Below are 24,858 nucleotides of genomic sequence, written 5' to 3' on the forward strand. Positions count from 1 at the left end.
GTGGCCTCACACTTGAGGAAGTATGTTCCACTACCAGTATGAGGGGCGGGGAGGGGAGAGGAGGGGGGGGGGGGGGAGGGTGGTGGTGGTGGGGGGGGGGGGTGGGTGGCATAAAGCCAGCTTCTGCTTCCACCACAATGATACCAGCCGCTGTGATGGGGGGTGCTGGGGGTTAGTACTTGGCTCCCTGTCTGCCTGTGGGCCAATTGAGGCCTTTAACCAGGCAATTAATTCCCACTCTTAAGCGCCTTGTCCTGCTATTACCATGCAGCAGTCATGTTGGGGTCATGTTAGGGTCTACTGCTGTCATGTTAAGCTCCTGGCAAATCGATCGACAGGTTGCAGCCTCGCACGACAAGCCCGGTGATAGTTGGCCTCTCAGATTGGTTTCCAAGACAATGGCAGAGAAAGTATTTGCATCCTGTGTGGAGCTGAGAGGGAGGCACTGAGGTGTACATGACTGTTTGGACACGCTCAGAAAAATGTTAAAAATAGCATCAGGGACACATGGGCCCTTGGTAAGATCTGTAAGCATCACATGGCCCTGTTAACTGGAGGCAATCACACTCCCCAATCCTTCCCTTACACCCCCACTCTCTATACCAGAGGCAGCCCTTGCTCCAGCCCAGCCCCAAGTCCAGCTGGATTTGTGTAAACGTTAGGCAGCTGTACATTTCACATTGCTCAGTGAGTCAGTGAACAGCCCTCCCTTTATATTTAAACCAGCTCCATTCTCTGAGACAAGTGTTAGTACAAGTGGGTGACTGCACAGTTACTGACCCAACGCTTCCACTGCACGAGAATGAAACTATCCTCAGCTTTTGCTCTACTCTCACCGTTCTTGTTCTCTACAGTGGGTAAGTTCCTCTTAAGACTTTCCTTCTCACGCTCATATTTATTCATTACCATTTTGTTTCTGAGTTCAATAAGAACTGGAGTCAACACGTTCAGTTGGTGCTTTATATCATCTGATCAGCAATTGATTAAGACTTGAAGTGTCAGTGAGGGATTAACTGTTCTGGTTGCTTTCGATCTCAGCTTCATCAACACGTGTTGTTTTTAAAATGTATCTGCGATGCTGCTACACTTGTTCACAGAACATTTCATTTCCCACTGTTGATTGGTGAAGAGTCTGACTCCCAGCTTTGAATGGTGACTGGCTCTAACTGAGCTGAGTGTTGTGAATGGTCTTCATCCTTCTGAACCACCTGTAGCCCATGCCAAGAAGGGGTGTCACCCCGGTATGTTTAGTAAAAAATTCTCAACAGCATAATGAAATGGATTCACACCCTCCCCATATTCATTGTGTATGCTCCAAATGAGGCCAGTTCCAACAAGCAGGCTTGCAGTAGTGTAAGTACTTCTTAGCTGCACTGTTAATGAATTCTAATTTGGGATGTTCTCGGTAGATATTGAAGGAAGAGACTGATGACCCTTCCTTCAACTCCCTAAAATATATCAATGCCGAGAAATTTGGCCATGCTTTGTTTTTCAGGCCTCTTAACCTTCCCGGGTGGGAAGAGTATCGTCATTACAGGCCAGAAGTGCGCCTCCCACCATATTGGTATAAAGGAGGTGTGGTTGCGTCAGGAATATGAGCCTTGATTCTGCTAATAATGGAACTTGTTATTTAAATTAGGGCCCTGTGTAATTTGTAAGGTCCGTGTTCAATATTTTTATTCTCCAGCACATTGCTCACAACACTTTGAACTTAACGCAATGTGGCACTAATCAGCAGGACGGCCCTGATATGTGGCTGAATGCAAAAATACTCCAGAAACCCACGTTACAAGAATGTGGGCAGCTTAGCTGCCAGATAGAAATCACCCCCCCCCCCTCACCGACCACTGTTAGTGACCAACCCCCCCACCCCCCTCCACCAACCACTGCTAGAGACCACCCCACCAATTCCCCCCTCCACCGATCACTGCTAATGATCATCCCCCCTCCAATGACCACTGTTACCATTACCCCCCAGATCCGGCCACTGCCAGCCACCACCCCCCGGCCACTGACCACTGCCAGCCACCACCTCTCTCATCACACACCCCCCCTGCACTGACCACTGCTAGCCACACCCCCCGCACTCCCTCTCCAATGACCACTGCTAGCCACCCCCCTTCACTGACCACTGTTACCATCATCCCCCTGATCCAGCCACTGCCAGCCACCTGCCCTCCCTCCATCGACCACTGTCAGCCACCACCCCCCTCCACCCCTCGCCCCAAATTGCCAATTGCCCCAATCCACACCCCAAGGCCCAGTCGCCCAGCCTTTCGCATTCAGATGCAGGGGCAACGGATCCGGCAGCAACTTGATCTTCATGAATGATTCTGTTTCCACTGAAATGTGGCCTGAAGATCAATATCAGGCTCTTCAGCATTCAAGCTCAGGGCCTGTAACCTGTGCATGGAATTCTCGAACAAACATCAGGATGATAATGAGCTGAAAGCGGGTCACTGACCTTCAACACGAACAATGCTTAACCTGAGAGGGGAGTGCTCCTTCATTACAGAGCTAGCGTTCTCTGTGTGATTCCATGCTACAAGCTCTGTTAATCCTCTACAGATTTTCTACTGTTCAAAGGCAGAAACAGGATGGTGACTTTGAAGCCTTTGAAAGAAAAGCCTTGCTGTTCAATATTATTAATCGTTGATCTTGTTCTCTTACCTTTCCATTTACTTCACCTTCAGAGGATGTTAAACATCCATCTTTTCACCTTTTCCTAAATTGTGTTTCTTTTCCTGACTTTTCTTTTGCTCTGAGAACTTTGATTCATATTTACTCCATTATTTCCCTCCTTATCATTTCTCCCTCTTTTCTTTTCAAGCTTACTGATTTTCATGGATTTATTTTTAAAGTTTTCTTCTGTAGTTTTTGATCTTGTTTCCTCCCCAATGATCAGCAATAGTCACCACTTGCACGGTCACCACAGACTGCACAGCACCAGAGTAAGGTCACAGTCCAAAGGTTGTGTAATTGGCATCATAAGTGTATCCCTGTTTTAGTGCACAGACAGCAGTGCTCAATTTATAATCACCTGTTTTGGTTGACAGGATCTCCATTTATTGCTGTCGTGTGAAATAGTGCATTTAAGTAATCATAAGAACATAAGAAATAGGAGCAGGAGTAGGCCATCTAGCCCCTCGAGCCTGCCCCGCCATTCAATAAGATCATGGCTGATCTGACGTGGATCAGTACCACTTACCCGCCTGATCCCCATAACCCTTAATTCCCTTACCGATCAGGAATCCATCCATCCGCGCTTTAAACATATTCAGCGAGGTAGCCTCCACCACCTCAGTGGGCAGAGAATTCCAGAGATTCACCACCCTCTGGGAGAAGTTCCTCCTCAACTCTGTCTTAAACCGACCCCCCTTTATTTTGAGGCTGTGTCCTCTAGTTTTAACTTCCTTACTAACTGGAAAGAATCTCTCCGCCTCCACCCTATCCAGCCCCCGCATTATCTTATAAGTCTCCATAAGATCCCCCCTCATCCTTCTAAACTCCAACGAGTACAAACCCAATCTCCTCAGCCTCTCCTCATAATCCAAACCCCTCATCTCCAGTATCAACCTGGTGAACCTTCTCTGCACTCCCTCCAATGCCAATATATCCCTCCTCATATAAGAGGACCAATACTGCACACAGTATTCCAGCTGCGGCCTCACCAATGCCCTGTACAGGTGCATCAAGACATCCCTGCTTTTATATTCTATCCCCCTCGCGATATAGGCCAACATCCCATTTGCCTTCTTGATCACCTGTTGTACCTTGGTGATAGCTCTCTGTAATCTCTGAGTTATAACATGTGTCCAGAGGGGCAATTTTTTCACACAGAGGGTGGTGAGTGTCTGGAACAAGCTGCCAGATGTAGTACTAGAGGCAGGTACAATTTTATCTTTTAAAAAGCATTTAGACAGTTACATGGGCACGATGGGTATAGAGGGATATGGGCCAAATGCGGGCAATTGGGATTAGTTTAGGGGTTTTAAAAAAAAAGGGCGGCATGGACAAGTTGGGCCAAAGGGCCTGTTTCCATGCTGTAAACCTGTGTGACTCTATGACTCGATGTGTGTCTTGAAGTCTTGAAGTCCTATTCCAGAGACTTGTAGCTTCATCAGGTTGACACCTCATTTTTTAGGCATGCCTGGTGTTCCTTCTGGAATGCACTCCTGTAGTCTCAATGGAGAGGACAGGAGTGCATTCCAGGAGGAACACCAGCTTGCCTAAAAATGAGGTGTCAACCTGGTGAAGATACAACCCATGACTATTTGAGTGCCAAACAGCTTAAGTATCAAGTGATAGAGATAATAAATTCCACAACCAACGGATCAGATCTAAGCTCTGCAGTCCTGCCACATCCAGTCATGAATGGTGGTGGACAATTAAACCAATCACAGGAGGAGGAGGCTCCACAAATATCCCTATCCTCAATAATGGAGGAGCCCAGCACATCAGTGCAAAAGATAAGGTTGAAGCATTTGCTATAATCTTCATGGAATCATAGAATCTCTACAGTGCAGAAGGAGGCCATTCGGCCCATTGAGTCTGCACCGACCACAATCCTACCCAGCCCCTACCCCCATAACCGCACATATTTATCCTGCTAGTCCCCCTGACACTAAGGGGCAATTTAGCATGGCCAATCAAACTGACCTACACATCTTTGGAGTGTGGGAGGAAACCGGGGCACCCAGAGGAAACCAACGCAGACATGGGGAGACCATAAGATATAGGAGCAGAATTAGGCCACTCGGCCCATCGAGTCTGCTCCATTCAATCATGACTGATATTTTTCTCATCCCCATTCTCCTGCCTTTTCCCCATAACCCCTGATCCCTTTATTAATCAAGAACCTATCTCTCTCTGTCTTAAAGACACTCAAATACCTGGCCTCCACAGCCTTTTGTGACAAAGAGTTCCACAGATTTACCACTCTCTGGCTGAAGAAATTCCTCCTCATCTCTGTTTTAAAGGATCATCCCTTTAGCCTGAGGTTGTGCCCTCTGGTTCTAGTTTTTCCTACTAATGGAAACATCCTCCCCACGTCCATTCTATACAGGCCTCGCAGTATCCTGTAAGTTTCAATAAGGTCACCCCTCATCCTTCTAAACTCCAATGAGTACAGACCCAGAATCCTCAACCGTTCCTCATACAACAGGCTCTTAATTCCAGGAATCATTCTTGTGAACCTCCTCTGGGCCCTTTCCAAGACCAGCACATCCTTCCTTAGATATGGGGCCCAAAACTGCTCACAATATTCCAAATGGGGTCTGACCAGAGCCTCAGAAGTACATCCCTGCTCTTGTATTCTAGCCCTCTCGACATCAACGCTAACATTGCATTTGCCTTCCTAACTGCCGACTGGAGCTGCACGTTAACCTTAAGAGAATCTTGAACAATGACTCCCAAATCCTTTTGTGTTTCTGATTTCCTAAGCATTTCCCATTTAGAAAATAGTCTATGTCCCCATTCCTCCTTCAAAAGTGCATAACCTCACTTTTTTCCACATTGTATTCCATCTGCCACTTCTTTGCCCACTCTCCTAACCTGTCCAAGTCCTTCTGCAGCCCCCCTGCCTCCTCAATACTACCTTTCCCTCTACATATCTTTGTATCATCTGCAAACTTAGCAACAGTGCCTTCGGTTCCTTCCTCCAAATCGTTAATGTATATTGTGAAAATTTGTGGTCCCAGCACCGACCCCAAGGCACACCACTAGTCACCGGCTGCCATCCTGAAAAAAAACCTTTATCCCCACTCTCTTCTGCCAGTCAGCCAATCCTGTATCCATGCCAGGATCTTACCCTTAACACCATGGGATCTTAATTTATTTAACAGCCTCCTGTGCGGCATCTTGTCAAAGGCCTTTTGGAAATCTAAATAAATCACGTCCATTGGTTCTCCTTTATCTAACTTCCTTGTTACCTCCTCAAAGTACTCTACCAGATTTGTCAGACATGATCTCCCCTTGACAAAGCCGTGCTGACACAGTCCTATTTTATCATGCACTTCCAAGTACTCTGCGATCTCATCTTTAATAATGGATTCTAAAATCTTGGCAATGACCGAAGTCAGGCTAACCGGCCTATAATTTCCCGTCTGCTGCCTCCCTCCCTTCTTGAACAGCGGTTTTACATTAGCTACTTTCCAGTCCTCTGGGACCCTCCCAGCCTCCAGTGATTCCTGAAAGATCACCATCAATGTCTCCATAATTTCCTCAGCTATCTCTTTTAGAATCCTGAGGTGTAGCCCATCTGGTCCAGGTGATTTATCCACCTTCAGACCTTGAACGTGCAGACTCCACACAGACAGTGACCCAAGCCGGGATTTGGCGCTGTGAGGCAGCAGTGCTAACCACTGTGCCACCATGCTGCCCCACTTCAGCTAGAAGTGTCGTGTGGATGACCCATCCTGGTCTCCTCCAGTGTCCCCAATCATCACAGATGCCAGAGTTCATCCAACTTGATTAACTCTGATATTATGGGCAGCACGGTGGCACAGTAGTTAGTACTGCTGTCTCACAGTGCCAGAGACCCAGGTTCAATTCTGGCCTTAGATGGTAACTGTCTATGTGGAGTTTGCATTTTCTCCCCGTATCTGTGTGCGTTTCCTCCAGGTGCTCCGGTTTTCTCCCACAGCCCAAAGATGTGCAGGTTAGGTTGATTGACCATCTATATTGCTCTTTAACGTCAGTGGGATTAGCAGGAGAAGTACTTGGGGTTATGGGAATAGGATCTGGGTGGGATTGTTGTCGGTGCGGACTTGATGGACCAAATGGCCTCCTTCTGCACTGTAGGGTGATTCAAGAAACGGTTGGAGGCACTGGATATTGCAAAATCTATGAGCCCTGACAATATTCCGGCAATAGTCCTGAAGACTCCAGAACTTGCCGCACTCCTAGCCAAGCTGTTCCAGTACAGCTACAACACTGGCGTCTACCCAGCAATGAGGGTATTGCCCAGGTATGTTCTGTTCTCAAGAAACAGGGCAAATCCAACCCGCCAATTACTGCCCAATCAGTCTACTCTTGATCATCAATAAAGTGATGGAAGGGGTCATCAACAATGCAACTGAGCGGCACTTACTCAGCAATAACCTATTCGGTGACGCCCAGTTTGGGTTCTGTCAGGGTCGCTCAGCTCCTGACCTCATTACAGCTTCGATTCAAACAAAAAGAGCTGAATTTCAGAGGTGAGGTGAGAGTGATAGCCCTTGACATCAAGGCAGCATTCGACTGAGTGTGGCATCAAGGAGCCCTAGCAAAACTGGAATCAATGGATATCAGGGGCAAACTCTCTGCTGATTGGAGTCATACCTGGTATATAGGAAGATGGTTGTGGTTGTTGAGGGTCAATCATCTCAGCTCAAGGACATCTCTGCAGGAGTTCCTCATGACAGTGTCCTAGGCACAGCCAGCTCCAGCTTCTTCACCAATGGCCTTTCTTCCATCATAAGATAGAAGTGAAGATGTTCGCTGATGATTACACAATGTTCAGTACCATTTGTGACTCCTCAGATACTGAAGCAACCCATGTCCAAAGGCAACAAGATATAGAGGCCAATATTAACCCGCATTTCCTCCTGTGGACGCAAAGGTGAGTATAGCCTCCGGGGCAGAGGGACATGGCCAGGCAGTGGCCCTGGCAATGCCCCTTGCCACTGACCCCTAGCACAGGTTGGTTTGTGGCACAGTACCAGTCTGGTGTGCCAACCTATGTCAGGGGGCAGTGCCAAGGTCTGGCCCTATGGAGAGCCTCATGTACGGTGACTCATTTATTTTTATGCCAGTGAAGGGGAGAAGGGTTGGAAGAGAGATGCTGGTGATGGGGGGATGGGCAGGGCGGAGATGCTGGTGATGAGGGGGTGGGGAGAGTGGAGATGCTGGCGATGACAGTTTTGAGGGGGGGGGGCGGTGGAGTGAGCCATGGTGGGAGGGTGAGTACGTTATTTCTTGGTCTGACGGGGGCATTTTGACCTCAGTGGAACTAGCTTTACCAGCATTGAGGCCCTGCTCCTCAAAATGATGGCGTGAAAACAGTTGCCTCCCTTCTGCACCACCCAGCTCCCCCTCCCCCCCTCGCCCACCCACCCTGTGCTACCGTGCCGCCCTGGTAGCACGGTAGCATTTTCTAAATGGTAAGTAACATTCATGCCACGCAAGTGCCAGGCAATGACAATCTGCAACAATAGGGAATCTACTATCGCCTCTCGACATTTAATGGCATTACCATCATTGAATCTCCCACGCTTAATACTTGGGGTTGCGTTGACCAGAAACTGAATGGGACTAGCCATATAAATACTGTGGCTACCAGACCAGGTTAGAGGTTGGGAATCCTGTGGCGAGTAACTCATTTCCTGACCTCGCAAAGTCTATCCACCAACTACAAGGACAAGTCAGGAGTGTGATGGAAAACTCTCCACTTGCCTGGATGGGTGCAGCTCTAACAACACTCAAGAAGCTTGACACCATCCACGACAAAGCAGCCTTGCTTGATTAGCACCACATCCACAAACATCCACTCCCTCTACCAGGAATACATAATGGCATCAGTGTGTACCATCTATAAGATACACTGCAGGAACTCACCAAAGCTCCCAAAGCAGCACCTTCCAAACCCACGACCACTACCATCTAGAATGACAAGAGAAGCAGATACCTGGGAATACCATCACCTGGAAGTTCCCCTCCAAGCCACTCACCAACAACTGTCCTGGTCCCTCCATGCGGATGCTATAGTTAAGAAAGCCCACCAATGCCTTTACTTTCTCAGGAGAGTGAGGAAATTTGGCATGTCCACTACAACTCTCACCAACTTCTACAGATGCAACATAGGAAACATTCTTTCTGGTTATATCACAGCTTGGTATGGCTCCTGCTCTGTCTAAGACCGCAAGAAGTTACAAAGGGTCTTGAATTAAGCCCAGTCCATCACTCAAACCAGCCTCCCATCCACTGACACTGTCTACACTTCCCACTGCCTCGGAAAAGCAGCCAGCATAATCAAGGATCCCACGCACCCTGGACATACTCTCTTCCACCTTCTTCCATCGGGGAAAAGATACAAAAGTCTGAAATCACGTACCAACTGACTCAAAAACAGCTTCTTCCCTGCTGCCATCAGACTTTTGAATGGACCTACCTGTAAGTTTTAGGGCAAATCCTCCATGATTAAAGAACCCAGGGAGAAGGAAAATGGCCGGCTGGCTGTCAGGAACTTTACAGCCACATGAATATGCAAGAGGCTGGGAATAACGAGAAGGTCGAGACAGGGATGATCTAATCAACAGGAAACAAAGGAGAAACCATGGCCAGCAGACGAGGAGTAAATAGCCCAGCAGCAAGACAATGAGAACAGAGATCAGTCCATCCACGGACAACATTAAGACCCATCTCGCTGATGGGATACCAATCAGCCTGATTCAGAAAACATTTAAAAGACATTAAAATATCGATTAAGGGCGGCCCCGACAGTTCCGGCCCTTTGTTCCAGTCGATCGAAACTACCAGTGATCAGAAACTGTTTTATGTGAGAGAATCACCGGTGAGGTTTCAAAAAGGGACAAGCAAGCTCTCACTCACTCTCTCTCTCTCTCGCTCCCGATGTGTGCTCTCTTAGCTCTTCGCCTCTTCCTCATGGCACTTGGCTCTTCAGCTCTCGCACCACGTGTCCCCGCTCCTGCCCGCCAGCTGGACTCGCATCAAGACAAGTAAAACCGCTCTCAAAGTTGTAAGCACCTCCGCCGGCTGAAGTTCCCGATATAAGGTAGAGGACGAGGGTTGAAAGAGGGTGGTGTTTAGTGAAGTTAAGTGTGATAAGACTGTGTAAAAGTAAGAGTTTACGTTGTGCCGATAGTGTTTCCTCCCATAGAAAATAGTTTAAAGTATAAGCTTTATTATTGTATGGTGTGGTGTTGGGAAGGTTGATTTGCTGTTTGAATAAATTAGTGTAACTTTGAAACCCGTTTGGAGCTCGTCTTGCTTTTCTGTTCTCTCATCCGTGTACTCTGGCGGGGTCACAATTTCAAGGGCTCTCACTGTAATTCCGGAGTCTAGAACCAAGGGTGTTCTGAACGCCTCGAAAACGCTCACTCGGGAGAAACGACTGGTCAGGGATAAACAGTGCAGTTTCCCTCTTTCTCTCTCTCGTGGAAACTACCTGAGTGAGGTGGTTACAGGGTGGCTGTTTGCTCCACACAGAGAGAATCACCCAGGCGTTGGTGGTGGTCAGGATACCTGGTGTGGAATAAGGTCCAGGTCACTGGTTAGGTATCAACAGTGAGCCTGGCCCAGCACTCTCTCCAGCGGAAGCTGCCCCAGTGCGGCGTTCCTCGGCTTTGAAGTTTCAGAGCCCGCTGGAAAGAGACCCCATCGGTATTGCTGCACATCGGTATTGCTGCACACCGATACCAGCCTGTGCGTGGAGTAAAGGAAACAGACCCGCTACATACCTCGCATTAAGTTGATCTTTCTCTACACCCTAGCTATGACTGTAACACTACATTCTGCAGTCTCTCCTTTCCTTCTCCATGTACTGTCTGGTTTGTCTATATAGTGCGCAAGAAACAATACTTTTCACTGCATACTAATATACGTGACAATAATAAATCAAATCAAAATCAGATTAGGAAATATATCGCCTTTCCTTCACTGTCACTGGGTCAAAATTTGGAATTCCTTCCCTAACATTGTGGGTGTACCTACACCACAGGGACTACAGCGGTTCAAGAAGGCAGCTTGCCATCACCCTCCCAAGGACAATTAGGGATGGGCAATAAACACTGCCTACCCTGAGACGCCCGTCTCCCTTGAATGAATAAAAGAAAAACTCTGGGCACAAACGAGCAGGTAGGGAATAAAGGGGAAAAGGGGATTCAATCCACTAGCTGCTCTCTCTATATGAAAGCAGTTGCTCAGAGAGTAACAAAGAGATGAAGCTGCCGCCTGGCCAGACAGTAAACAAGAAAAAATAACAAAATGTTGGGTTAAAATTAATTCTTATTCAAGCGATCAGTGTAAAAGTGAAAGACAGATTAAATATGTTGTTTGGAATATTTTATCATATTATTGTTCAGATACAGCTAAAGATGAAAATGTGTTGTGTTTATGAGTGATGATATTAACCAGTGCAGTAACTATTTCTCTTCGCGCTATTTTGATCATTACAGTTGCAAACACTGACAGAGGAATGGAGGTAGGAAGTGTATATTTCACCTTCAAATTTAAAGCATTTATGTTTTAGTATGTATATATGTTTATTCTGAATAGATTTTATGCACACACATCTAAAAAAATAAGATTCCAGGGTGGCACATTGCTTAGCGATCTGCCTCACAGCGCCAGGAACCCAGCTTCAACAAAGTTTATTTAAGAATATAGTTGACATGTATGGTAAAAATATTAGCAATAACTTCCATCAATTACAAACAACACAAAAACAACCACGATAATGTATAAACCCTTAACGAATATAGGAGCTGTCCCAATCAAACCAATCCCATGAAGAAGACCCTTCAAACAGGTTGAATACAGCATAGACTAATGCTCACATGATACTGGAATTGAGTCCTTTGGATGAAGTTTTCAGTTCTCTGGATAGACTCAGAACAGTTTAAAGTCAGAACAGCTTCCCAAAATACCAGGGACTCTCGGCAAGCCGCCAACAGCAGATTCCTCCCTTCAGATAGGCTAAACCTTGCTTTCAGATAGCCAGCAGAATTTCCAAAACCAGGGAGCTAGAGAGAGAGTGACAGCTTCTTCCAGCCTAATGTCCCTTCTAAAACCCAACTAAACAGCAGCTCAAACTCAAAATGAAACCTTACACTCACTCGAAAGGAAAAAAGAAGCTGTCCAAAAACACGACTACACCGTCCTCTTCATAATGCAAGATCAATGTAGAGTTAAAATAAACAAACCCATTTAAGCTATTGAAGTAGCAATAAAAGGACATCTCCAGACAAGCCAGTGCCAAAATGACATTAGCCACGGCTGTGAGCTGAGAAACACTGAAGCTGTGAGAGCCATGATGTGGAGATGCCGGCGTTGGACTGGGGTAAACACAGTAAGAAGTTTAACAACACCAGGTTAAAGTCCAACAGGTTTATTTGGTAGCAAATTGTGTGGCTTTTGCTACCAAATAAACCTGTTGGACTTTAACCTGGTGTTGTTAAACTTCTTGCTGTGAGAGCTGCAGAGATCATGATTTTAAAACAACCTTCTTAAAGGTACATTAACGTCACACCGCTTTAGAACATTTGTGTTTCATCCTCAATTGTATGTTTCTGATTTTCATTCTCCATTTGAGATTGCTCCTATCTCCTTCTCCATTTTGTGATGCCTATGCTTCTCTCTCTAGCTTGTAGTGCTAATGTTTCAGTATCTAATTCTGGAGCAATTACATTTCACTATCAATACTGGAACACCCCTTTTTACTGTCCATTGGTGAATGATTTAGCTTCAGAGTATTCAATAGTCACAACTGGTTCCATTTGATGTTGCAGCCAAACTGTGGACGATCAAGCCAGGTGTATGAAATATGTACCATCCAATACGATCCAGTCTGTGGAACTGATGGAATTACTTATAGCAACAAATGCATCTTGTGTGAAGCCAGAAGGTACGACCTTATTCTTTATACTCTTCCAGCAAAAATAGAAACTTGATGCCCTTGAATGTTTTAGATTTTGTAAAATGGGGGCATCCCATTGGAGGATAAGCTGACAAAATATTTATTTTTTGTGTCTGTTAAAAAACAAAGTTTAGAAGATTGTTACATGTTGGGAATGTCTCCTTAATTAAAGATGATCATGTAACCTACTCTGAACTCTGCCCGACAACCAGTCTTGGTGGCTTGGTTGCTTTGGGGACAAGAGATGCTGAGAAAGCGCAAGAATAGCAGGAGAATCCAGACTGACGGTGCAAGACTATTAGTCCTCAAGTTTCAAAGGGTGGTGTTTGGAATATCAGATTTTGTAGATGGTTATACTTTAAACTGCCTGTTTAATTCCAAGACAGAATGGTGTTGGGGGTCTAGAGAATAGCTAATCACCATTTCTAATTGGATACAAGGGTCATGTGATATACATTATCATGGAGATGGATTTGAGAAGGGAAGAAATCCATTGTAGTATTAGGGTTTCCTAAAGTCTCACTGAACATCACAGACAGAAGTCAAAGTGCAAGAATCTGAGAGAGAGAACAGGAAAATGCAGGCAGCCAGTGAAGCCACACAAAGCAGAGAAAATGCTGAGGCTAATTTTCATCACAAAGAATGCTGGTGGAAGCTGGTGCTCAGATTGAAGAGATTGGGTTTGAGAGGATTAAGTGGAGTTTGAGAGATCCAGTTATCTTGGTGTGGTGAACCATAGATGGTTACCACAATGGGTACTTGTACATATGTTACTCTTGTTACTGTTGGGGTTAGGGTTGGGGTGTTCTACCTGTTGGTATTGTTCTGTGGTACACTCCGGTTGGCTCCACCTTCCTATAGGAGTATAAAGGTCACTGCACTTCCTAGTGACCCTTTAGTCTGGGATTGTATTGTTAAGCAGTATGCTCTATTCTTGTTGCTAATAAAAGCCTTTATTTCCCGGGTACGATCCAGCCTCCCGAGTGAATTAATTGCGCATCACTTGGGTTAGAGATCAGGAATCCCCAGTGTAACCCTCACAATGAAAGTCAGTTCTGGGATTCGAAGTTCCCTTGCTGGGAAAGGGAAAGAAGAGAAGATAGCTATTAGGAGTGAAAAATAGCTGTGGACAAGTTCCGAGAGAATGCAGTGTGCACTTAAAGAACAGAGTACAGTGGAGCAATGGAGTGAGATTGTCACATGAGGAAACTTTTCTGTAATTCAGAGTACATATGCCTAAAATATAATGTTTAGTCAATGTTGATTTTTGTGTTGGAATCTCATTGTGCTTCAGTCAGTCACTGGAAATTCAAATATCTTTTTAAAAGTTATTGGTCTCTACAGAAATTGCAACATTGCCATGATGCTGGATATATTACACTTGGGGACTCTTAGGGAGTTGGTGATGTCGTGGTATTCTCATTGAGATAGTAATCCAAAAACCCAGAGTAATGTTCAGGGGACCTGGATTCAAATCCCACTGGGGCTAAATTGAAATTGAATTCAATCAATTAAAAAAAATCTGGAATTAGAAGTCTAATGATTTTCATGAAACCATTGTTTTTGTAAAAACACTTTAGGAAAGGAAATCTGCCATCTCTGCCTGGCCTAGCGTCGCCTACACGTTACTCCAGACCCACAGCAACATGATTGACTCTTAACTGCCCTCTGAAATGGCCTGGTAAGCCAGTTACTTATATCAAACCACTAGAGAGTCAATAAGGATTGAAACCAGACAGATCAAACTACTTTGAACTAGGGAGCTGAGATAATAAGAGCAAACTCAGTTCTGTTGACTTTGCAAAGCCCTTCTTACTGATATCTGGGACTTATCAAAATTGGGAGAGCTACTCCACAGATTAGTCAAGCAACAGTCTGACATTGCCATACTCAGAATTATCCCTTACAGGAAATGTTCCCGATCCATCCCTGGATATTCTTTGTCCCATGGGTAGGTTGGGTCCAGCACAGGTGGTGGCACAGTGGTACACAGTCAAGAGGAAGTTGCTCTGGGAGTCCTCAACATTGACTCTGGATGGCATCAGGTCAAGCATAGGCAAGGAAACTTCCTGCTGAGATCAAGGACCTCCTTCCAACCCTCCCCACCCACCCTGTCCACTGGCCTATCCCCAGATACTTCAAATTTCCCCTACCCTACTCTCGCTGGATGTCTACCACCTACCTGGCCTCCATGTCCTAACACTTAACACCAGGCACATCACTGCAGTGCCTCTTCCAGCTGCTGGAAGGGCCTTGGAGAGCTGTTGGCCAACAACTCCACAAGGTGCCAACCAATGCTCATTCGAGCATAAAATGGCAGTGGGCCTGTTGGATCCCCACTGGATCTCCAGCTGGTGGGGATTGATCCCCCCATCTTCCTAAAAATTCAGCCCAGGGAGTCGGGAGGCCGTGCAAGAAGTTGAAAACAAGGGTGGAAATTGTACATTTTAGGCTGGTTGTGGAGCTAGTACAGGTCAATGAATAGAGGGTTGATGAATGAATGGGATAGTGCGATTTGGGAAATGGGCAACAGGGCATTGAAGGTGCTCAAATTTTCAGAGGATGGCAGATTGGAGCAGCCATTGGAATAGTGAAGTCTGGAAGTAACAAAATTATGAGTGAGGTTTCAGCAATAGGTTGACTTGGGCAGAGTAGGTGGGTGATAATAAGGAGGAGGATTTAGAGGTTCTTGGTGATGCAGCTGAAATGGCATTCGAAGCTCATTTTGGGGTCAAAAAAGATGAGTTGTGAGTAGTTTGGTGCAATATCCAATAGTCAGAGAGGCAAATGGAATAACTAGGGAGTTGAGTTGGTGACGGGAGTCAGGATTTTGTCAATAGCATGCTGTTCATCATGCTGTAACTGTAACTGCACAACCCTCGTTTTCCATTTCCCATAATTTTCCAGTTAAAATTCAAATTTCTGGCGGCATGCACAGAAAACACGTGCAATTTAATTTAAAGCTTTTTGTTGGTTAACCTGTCACCAGTGTTGTTAGACTCCTTACTGTGTTTACCCCAGCCCAACGCCGGCATTTCCACATCATATTTTACAGAGGCAGAGGAATGAAGAATATTTTTATTTAGGAAGGTGTGTTGACAGTATAGAGGAGAGAGAATCATTTAAATCTGGTGGGGAAATGAGCAAGAAGCTGTTTTAATGTAAAGTAGTCCTTTGTTGAGGAAAGTTAAGAATTTGCATTTACATGGCACTTCTAACTTCAATATAATATAAGAAGGTTTTTCATAACCAATGGGTTATTTTAGATGTGTTGTCCTTGCTGTTATGTCAGCAAACTCAACAATCAAATAATATACAAGTTCTCCCAAACACCCCATTAAAAAACTGTTCTTGGGATGTGGGCGGGGCTACATTTATAGCCCGTTCCATCTTGCCCGGAGAAGGTTGTGGTGATGGATCCCCTCCTTCAGTGATTCTTTACACCTGGCTGTATACACAGTTTTACACATTACCTACAGCACAGAAAAGGCCCTTCATGTCTACAGGTCCATGCTGATGTTTCTGTTTGACACGAGCCTCCTCACACTGTACCTCACCTCGCACCACCAACATAGGATGGCATGAAAAATGAAGGAAATTGGGCAGGATGTAAAGTAGCATCCTGTACATACAACCCTTTATCTGTCCCAGTAATAAAGGTTAAAATAACCCCCATTGCCTTTGGTGGCCATTAGAGCACAGTAAAATAAGTGAGATCTGCAGGAGTGCCCTACAACCTAGCAGCAAGGCTGTACTACAGGTAGATTCAACAACATTGTACACTGGCAATAACTCCCTCCATTCTAGACTGTGATTTTGCTGCTGCTCTGCTGCTATTCCAGGGAAACCAGGATGAATATCCGGATCCAACAGAACGGAGAATGCGGGAGTAACAATAAAGGCAAATGAAGGCTTTCATCAAACCAGGATTTCTGCGATTCAGATTGACTTTGTTCTTTAAGAATCATTCAGCCTTTTGTGTGCAATTAATTAATCCATTTTAATGTAGTCACCATTGGTGATAAAATTGATAAACAATGAAATAAACAGTGTCATTAAAGAACTCTGCTATATTGATGATATTACAATTTCAATTTTGAGACGGCATTTACCAGAAGCAAAGAAAATCCCATTGAAGAGGCATTTTTAAACTAAGCAATTTGAACATATCCTTAATGTCTCTCAAGATCAAAGACATTTACTGGTGAGGAAGGTGATCTTCACCCACCCAACTTACCATATCCCATTTCAGAATTTAATTGATTCTTAAATTAAAGGTAAAGTCACCACTGCCCCAGATGACTATATGCCACTCTCCTCTTAGAGGGGGAGAGCTGACTGGTGGTGATTCAACCTGAGGATCACTGCACCTCAGGCAAGGAACAGCGTTGAGAAAGCAAGCCTTTATGTATAACCTCAGCCGACATGGGAATCAAGCCCATGGTGTTGGTCTCACTCTGCATCACTAACCAGCCATCCAGCCAACTGAACTAACCAACCTGGTCCCCACATTACAGGAAGGATGTGGAGGCTTTGGAGAGGGTGCAGAGGAGGTTTACCAGGATGTTGCCTGGTATGGAGGGGAGATCCTATGAGGAGAGGCTGAGGGATTTGGGATTGTTTTCGCTGGAAAGGCGGCGGCTAAGAGGGGATCTTATTGAAACATATAAGATGATTAGAGGTTTAGATAGGGTGGATAGTGATAGCCTTTTTCCTCTGATGGAGAAATCCAGCACGAGGGGGCATGGCTTTAAATTGAGGGGGGGTAGTTATAGAACCGATGTCAGGGGTAGGTTCTTTACCCAGAGGGTGGTGAGGGATTGGAATGCCCTGCCAGCATCAGTAGTAAATGCGCCTAGTTTGGGGGCGTTTAAGAGATCCGTAGATAGGTTCATGGACGAAAAGAAATTGGTTTAGGTTGGAGGGTCACAGTTTTTTTTTTTAACTGGTCGGTGCAACATCGTGGGCCGAAGGGCCTGTTCTGCGCTGTAATGTTCTATGTTCTATGTTCTAACCCCCCCAATTCTTAAGGTGCTCTATTCTGGTGTGATCTTTGTATGGTTATTACATTTTGATTTTACTACATAGCTATGTCTCTCTGGTCTCCTCTCACTCCTTGGTGTAATATTCTCGATTTACTTTCTGAGGTGTCAACTTGGTTCAGTGGTAGCTTTTTTGTATCTGGGTTAGGAAATTGTGGCTATAAGCCCCACACCTGAGAGCTGAGGACATAATCTCAGCAGATGCTGGAAAATGGGATTCAATGAGTGGCTAGTTTCTTTTTCTCTTTTTTGGCTGGCGCAGACAGGTTGGGCTGAATGGCCTCGTTCTACACCATAACTTGTCTATGGTTCTAGGTTGGCAGTCCTGTTAAGAGTACATTGTCAGAGGAGCCATGTTTTGGAAGAGATGTTGAACTGTTGTCTTTTTCCTCCAAGATTGGTATCATTTCCAAATGTCACTAATTTGCATTGAGTTTCTGAATCCAACTCAATGATGTAAGCTGACAACGGAAGTGATCCCAACATTGAACCTTGACAATTCCGCTGAGTGCTTCACTCCATCCCAACATAACTCCTTCAAGAAGTTATCATTCATTTCTACTCTTCAGCCAATTCCTTACCTACTCTAACAAATTATCTTAAATCACCACAACACCGGGTTTAACTATTAGCACTTCATGTGGAACTTCCCCAAATGCTTTTCAACAATCCAGGTACATCATTGTATAACACTTATGCAGCATGGTGGCACAGGGCGATACAGTGGCACAGGGTGGCACAGTGGTTAGCACTGCTGCCTCACGCGCCAGGGACCTGGGTTCAATTCATGGCTTGGGTCACTGTCAGTGCAGAGACTGCATGTTCTCCTGGTGTGTGTGTGGATTTCCTCTGGGTGCTCCGGTTTCCTCCCACATTCCGAAAGATGTAGTGGTTAGGTGCATTGGTCATGCTAAATTCTCCCTCAGTGTACCCGAACTGGCGCCAGAGTGTGACGACTAGGGGATTTTCACAGTAACTTCATTGCTGTGTGAAGAAGGGAAAGGGTTAATGTTTTTTTTGTACTCAATGTATTTTGTACCTAAAAGGTTGAACTTTGTATCTGGAATGTATCACAAACCTAACGTTTCCTTGTGGCGAGTCATCCCTTTTTTATATTGCTCCTGGTAGTAGCATAAGTCATTTGTTCATGTCTTTCATCTGTTACCTTTAGTATAAGCCATTTGTTCATGGTTCTCTCGCTTGTTTATATCATTCTGATAAAACAGACAGTTGAATATAGATGTTAGGGGGTAAGTCTTTCATTCCGTAGGCTTGTCTATGATTTAAACAGAGGAAGCAGCGACCAAATGGTAGAGTGCGAGAATGGCCGTTTGAAGGAGGACTCCCACTGGGACAGTTGCACTCAGTCACTCAGTCACTTCAAAGGAAACGCTGCGGGGAGAGCAGGGGACCAGAGGTGACACCTTGACTGCAACGACCAGAAGAATTGTGCTTTATGACCCAAGGATACCAGATGGTCTCTAACCATGATCCAAAGACTATCAGAAGCTGTTAAAGGAACTATATTTTACGATCAAGGACTGTTAACTGGACTTTGCTTCATGACTTGTATTGGGAACCCTGATGTATAAATATCCATGCTTCTTGTGTTCAGTGAGAACTTTGGCTTCCGCTTTCAAGGGGTCAAGTTCTCCCATAAGCTTGTGAGAATAAAGCCTGACTGTATTTTTGACTCATATCAGCCTATTGAGGTATAATTTCCGACTTCACTGTGTTAATGTAAGCCCACTTGTGGCACTAATAAATAAACTTTAAAAACTTATATAGCATAGTTGAGATGTTAAGATGGCACTTTATGAGATGTAGGGAAATCAGCAGGATTTCTCCTGAATTCATACGGACAGCTGTTAACTATCCAGTTGTCGATTTTGATAATTAATTCCAATCATGTGCATGGAATTGAGGTAAAACTCTTAACAATTAAATAGGATACGATGGGTTGCCCCAGTACCACCAAAACCCCAATCTTAAATGTGCCCCACTGTTTCTTTAAAGGAGCAGAACTGGTAAAAGAATTTAATCATAAACTCAACAAAACAAGAAGAAGACTTATAAAGCTAAATCCTATTTTTTTCTGAGGTCTGGGGAATTCATCAATTCTTGCAATAACCCAAGTTATAGAAGGGACAATTGGGCCTGTATTGCTTACATCACCACTTTCAAAATAAGAAAACCACATTAGCCTGGTTTCAGTCTATTGGCATCTTCCAGAGTCTAATGACTCCCGGATTTGAGTATCAAAGCCTCACAAAGCTCCCGACTAAACACTCTCAGCTTACTAAGATAAATGTTGTTTACCCCGAGAGATTTATTTCTTCTGGGTCTTTAAGCCTCTCTTGTTCTTCCTTCTCACTTCTTTCAAAGCCATTCATTTTGCTTTGCTTAACTCTCTTTGGCGAGGACTTCAAAAGATGCTAATCTGAGAATTTATTTGAATGCTATTTTCAAATGGTTTCATTTGTGCTCAATGTGTTCAAACTCTGTTGTTTCCTACCACACTCACTATCTGGATTGGATATAGTAAGAGACAGAGATGTGAGCCTGTTGCATCCTAAATGCTCTTCTCGATCTTGACTTGGGTGTGTAGGGGACAATTTCAAAATTTGTGGATGTCACAAAACTTGGTAGCATTGTGAACTGTGAGGAAATAGTGATGACCTTCAAGAGGATATAGGCTGGTTGAACGGGTGGACAGATGGCAGATGAAATCTAATGTGAAGTGATACATATTGATAGAAAGAATGAGGCGCGGCAATAAAACATAAAGGGAGAATAAGAATGTGGAATATATTTGTATAAACTGTTGAAATAACAGAGCAGGTTCAGAAAGTAGTTTGTTACAGTCAGGTGAGGAGGGGTTGGATAGCTCCCCTCTCTTCCTTTTCCTCATTTGACCACAACAGTTTTTTAATAATGGACGCACTTGCCAATACTGAGAGATTAACTCTTTATGGGCTATGTCCATAAAAACATAGACAGGTTATCTTGAGTTTTTTTTTTTAAGAGATTTTTAATTGTACTTAACCCAGTCTAAGCAAAGGATATGCTCTGCCTTTCACGTATACTTACACAAATTCAAAGTTCACACAAGCGAATAGATTACAGAGAGGGGAGGATGAATTATGTAACTTAGGGTCCAGTAAAATTAAAGTGATGTACAACTCTTGAAGGTTGGTGACTTTGATTTGGCTTCAGACTGAACTTGCTGGTTTGTTGCTTTCACCCCACTGCTTTCAGACTTGAGGTGGTTTAAAGCAGTAGATAGAATATTTATCTGTTCTTCTGGGGGCATCAGCGCTGGTTTGAGATATTTTTACAATCTCCATCCATGGCAACTGGATAGTCAAAATCAGCAGACAGGGTTCAAAACGTGCAGGCTGAATGGAGGGAGGGAGAGTAGGGGATGCATTCCATGGTGGAGTGGGGGGATGTTACATGGAGAGGGTGAATAGGGGGTGGGGGGTTTGTGTCTGCGGGGTATGGGGAGTTCTGTGGATGGGGAGGAGGCAGTTCTGTGGTGGGGGAGGGGGCAGTTCTGTGGTTGGGGAGGGGGCAGTTCTGTGGTTGGGGAGGGGGCAGTTCTGTGGTGGGGAAGGGACAGGACTGTGATGGGGTGGGGACAGTTCTGTTGTGGGGAGGGGGAAGTTCTGTGATGGGAGGGGCAGTTCTGTGATGGGAGGGGCAGTTCTGTGATGGGAGGGGCAGTTCTGTGGTGGGGTGGGGGTAGTTCTGTGATAAGGAGGGGGCAGTTCTATGTTTGGGGTGGGGCAGTTCTGTTGTGTGGGAGGGGGTAGTTCAGTGGTGGGGAGGTTGCGTGGAGGGGCTGTTACTATTTTTATTTAAAAAGGGCATTGTTCAAGTCTTGATGCATGTGGGGACACATTGTCCAAATCCTCACTGAGTACTGTGCCACCATCGGCAACCATCCGGCAACATGGTCTCTCATAACCACAACCACACTATTAATTCATGATATGTCAGACATGGATATTGTCAACAGTCATTAGAACATAGAACATAGAACATTACAGCGCAGAACAGGCCCTTCGGCCCACGATGTTGCACCGACCAGTTAAAAAAAAAAAAAACTGTGACCCTCCAACCTAAACCAATTTCTTTTCGTCCATGAACCTATCTACGGATCTCTTAAACGCCCCCAAACTAGGCGCATTTACAACTGATGCTGGCAGGGCATTCCAATCCCTCACCACCCTCTGGGTAAAGAACCTACCCCTGACATCGGTTCTATAACTACCCCCCCTCAATTTAAAGCCATGCCCCCTCGTGCTGGATTTCTCCATCAGAGGAAAAAGGCTATCACTATCCACCCTATCTAAACCTCTAATCATCTTATATGTTTCAATAAGATCCCCTCTTAGCCGCCGCCTTTCCAGCGAAAACAATCCCAAATCCCTCAGCCTCTCCTCATAGGATCTCCCCTCCATACCAGGCAACATCCTGGTAAACCTCCTCTGCACCCTCTCCAAAGCCTCCACATCCTTCCTGTAATGTGGGGACCAGAACTGCACACAGTACTCCAAGTGCGGCCGCACCAGAGTTGTGTACAGTTGCAACATAACGCTACGACTCCTAAATTCAATCCCCCTACCAATAAACGCCAAGACACCATATGCCTTCTTAACAACCTTATCTACTTGATTCCCAACTTTCAGGGATCTATGCACACATACACCTAGATCCCTCTGCTCCTCCACACTATTCAAAGTCCTCCCGTTAGCCCTATACTCAACACATCTGTTATTCCTACCAAAGTGAATTACCTCACACTTCTCCGCATTAAACTCCATCCGCCACCTCTCGGCCCAACTTTGCAACCTGTCTAAGTCTTCCTGCAAACTACGACACCCTTCCTCACTGTCTACCACACCACCGACTTTGGTGTCATCAGCAAATTTGCTAATCCACCCAACTATACCCTCATCCAGATCATTAATAAATATTACAAACAGCAGTGGCCCCAAAACAGATCCCTGAGGTACACCACTTGTAACCGCACTCCATGATGAATATTTACTATCAACCACCACCCTCTGTTTCCTATCCGCTAGCCAATTCCTGATCCAATTTCCTAGATCACCCCCAATCCCATACATCTGCATTTTCTGCAGAAGCCTACCATGGTGAACCTTATCAAACGCCTTACTAAAATCCATATATACCACGTCCACTGCCTTGCCCCCATCCACCTCCTTGGTCACTTTCTCAAAAAACTCAATAAGGTTAGTAAGGCACGACCTACCTGCCACAAAACCATGCTGACTATCACCTATCAATTCATTACTCTCCAAATAACTATAAATCCTATCCCTTATAATTTTTTCCAACATCTTGCCGACAACAGAAGTGAGACTCACCGGTCTATAATTCCCGGGGAAGTCTCTGTTCCCCTTCTTAAACAATGGGACAACATTCGCTAACCTCCAATCTTCTGGTACTATACCAGAGGCCAACGACGACCTGAAGATCAGAGCCAGAGGCTCTGCAATCACTTCTCTTGCCTCCCAGAGAATCCTTGGATAAATCCCATCCGGACCAGGGGATTTATCTATTTTCAGACCCTCCAGAATATCCTGCACATCCTCCTTATCAACTGTAATACTGTCTATTCTACTCCCTTGCAACCCAGTGTCCTCCTCAGCTATATTCATGTCCCCTTGCGTGAACACCGAAGAGAAATATTGGTTCAATGCTTCACCAATCTCCTCCGGTTCCACACATAACTTCCCTCTGCCATCTATAACTGGCCCTAAACTTGCCCTAACCAACCTTCTGTTCTTGACATACCTATAGAACGCCTTAGGATTCTCTTTAACCCTATCCGCCAAAGTCTTCTCATGTCCCCTTTTAGCCCTTCTAAGCTCGCTCTTCAACTCCCTCTTAGCCAATCTAAAGCTTTCTAGTGCACTACCCGAGTGCTCACGTCTCATCCGAACATAAGCCTCCTTTTTCTTTTTAACCAACAAAGAAACTTTTTTGGTGCACCACGGTTCCCTAGCCCTACCAATTCCTCCTTGCCTGACAGGGACATACCTATCACAGACTCGCAGTAGCTGCTCCTTGAAAAAACTCCACATGTCGGACGTTCCCAGTCCCTGTAATCTCCTAGTCCAACCTATGTTTCCTAATTCTCTCCTAATAGCCTCATAATTACCCTTCCCCCAGCTAAAACCATTGGCCCGAGGTTCATGCCTATCCCTTTCCATCACTAAGGTGAACGTAACCGAATTGTGGTCACTATCACCAAAATGCACACCAACTTCCAAGTCTAGCACCTGGTCTGGCTCATTTCCCAGCACCAGATCCAATATAGCCTCACCTCTAGTTGGCCTGTCTACATACTGAGTCAAAAAACCTTCCTGCACGCTTTGAACAAAAACTGACCCCTCTAACGAGCTAGAGCTATAACAATTCCAGTCAATATTAGTCAAGTTAAAATCCCCCATAACAATTGCCCTATTACTTTCACTCCTAAGCAGGATTGACTCCGCAATCCTTTCCTCAACATCTCTCGAACTTTTAGGAGGTCTATAAAAGACTCCCAACAGGGTGACCTCTCCTCTCCTATTTCTAATCTCCGCCCATACTACCTCAACAGATAAGTCCTCATCAAACCTCCTCTCTGACACTGTGATACAATCTCTGACCAATAATGCTACCCCTCCCCCTCTTCTACCTCCTTCCCTACTTCGACTAAAACATTTGAACCCCGGGACCTGCAGCATCCATTCCTGCCCCTGCTCTATCCATGTCTCTGAAATAGCCACAACATCGAAGTCCCAGGTACTGATCCACGCTGCAAGTTCACCCACTTTATTGCGAATACTCCTGGCATTGAAGTATATTATTCAGAGCACTACCATTCTACACGTAATCCAATCACTCTGGGCAAAATCTCACCAAAAAAATGGCAGCGTGTTTGTTCCAGTGTGAAAATTGGAGTGTTTCCCGCCCATGGCAATGACGTGTTTTGATCGAATCTTAAGCCTCATTTGTGAAAATTTCCATGCTCACAAGTTTCATACTGTTCCAGCGGTGTGTTCCCTCTGATTCTCCCACCCTGCAACAACTGAACTGCTGCACGCAATGGGGAGCTCCATATAAACGGCTCTCCAGCACTTGTTCCACGGTGACTGCAGGGAA

General features: G+C 45.2%; 1 protein-coding gene across 1 annotated transcript in view; it reads left to right on the plus strand.

Annotated features, from left to right (window-relative positions):
* The first annotated feature begins 767 nt into the window (after positions 1–767).
* The window catches only part of LOC144486682 (serine protease inhibitor Kazal-type 1-like), a 55,111-nt gene continuing 31,020 nt past the window's right edge, over positions 768–24,858 (plus strand). Inside the window, exons 1-2 of the mRNA XM_078204692.1 lie at positions 768–857; positions 11,175–11,200. Coding sequence (XP_078060818.1) covers positions 803–857; positions 11,175–11,200 — 81 coding nt within the window. The 5' untranslated portion in view covers positions 768–802. The remainder of the gene's footprint in view (positions 858–11,174; positions 11,201–24,858) is intronic.

The sequence above is a fragment of the Mustelus asterias genome, unplaced genomic scaffold, assembly GCF_964213995.1.
Source record: "Mustelus asterias unplaced genomic scaffold, sMusAst1.hap1.1 HAP1_SCAFFOLD_428, whole genome shotgun sequence".
Classification (NCBI taxonomy): Eukaryota; Metazoa; Chordata; class Chondrichthyes; order Carcharhiniformes; family Triakidae; genus Mustelus; species Mustelus asterias.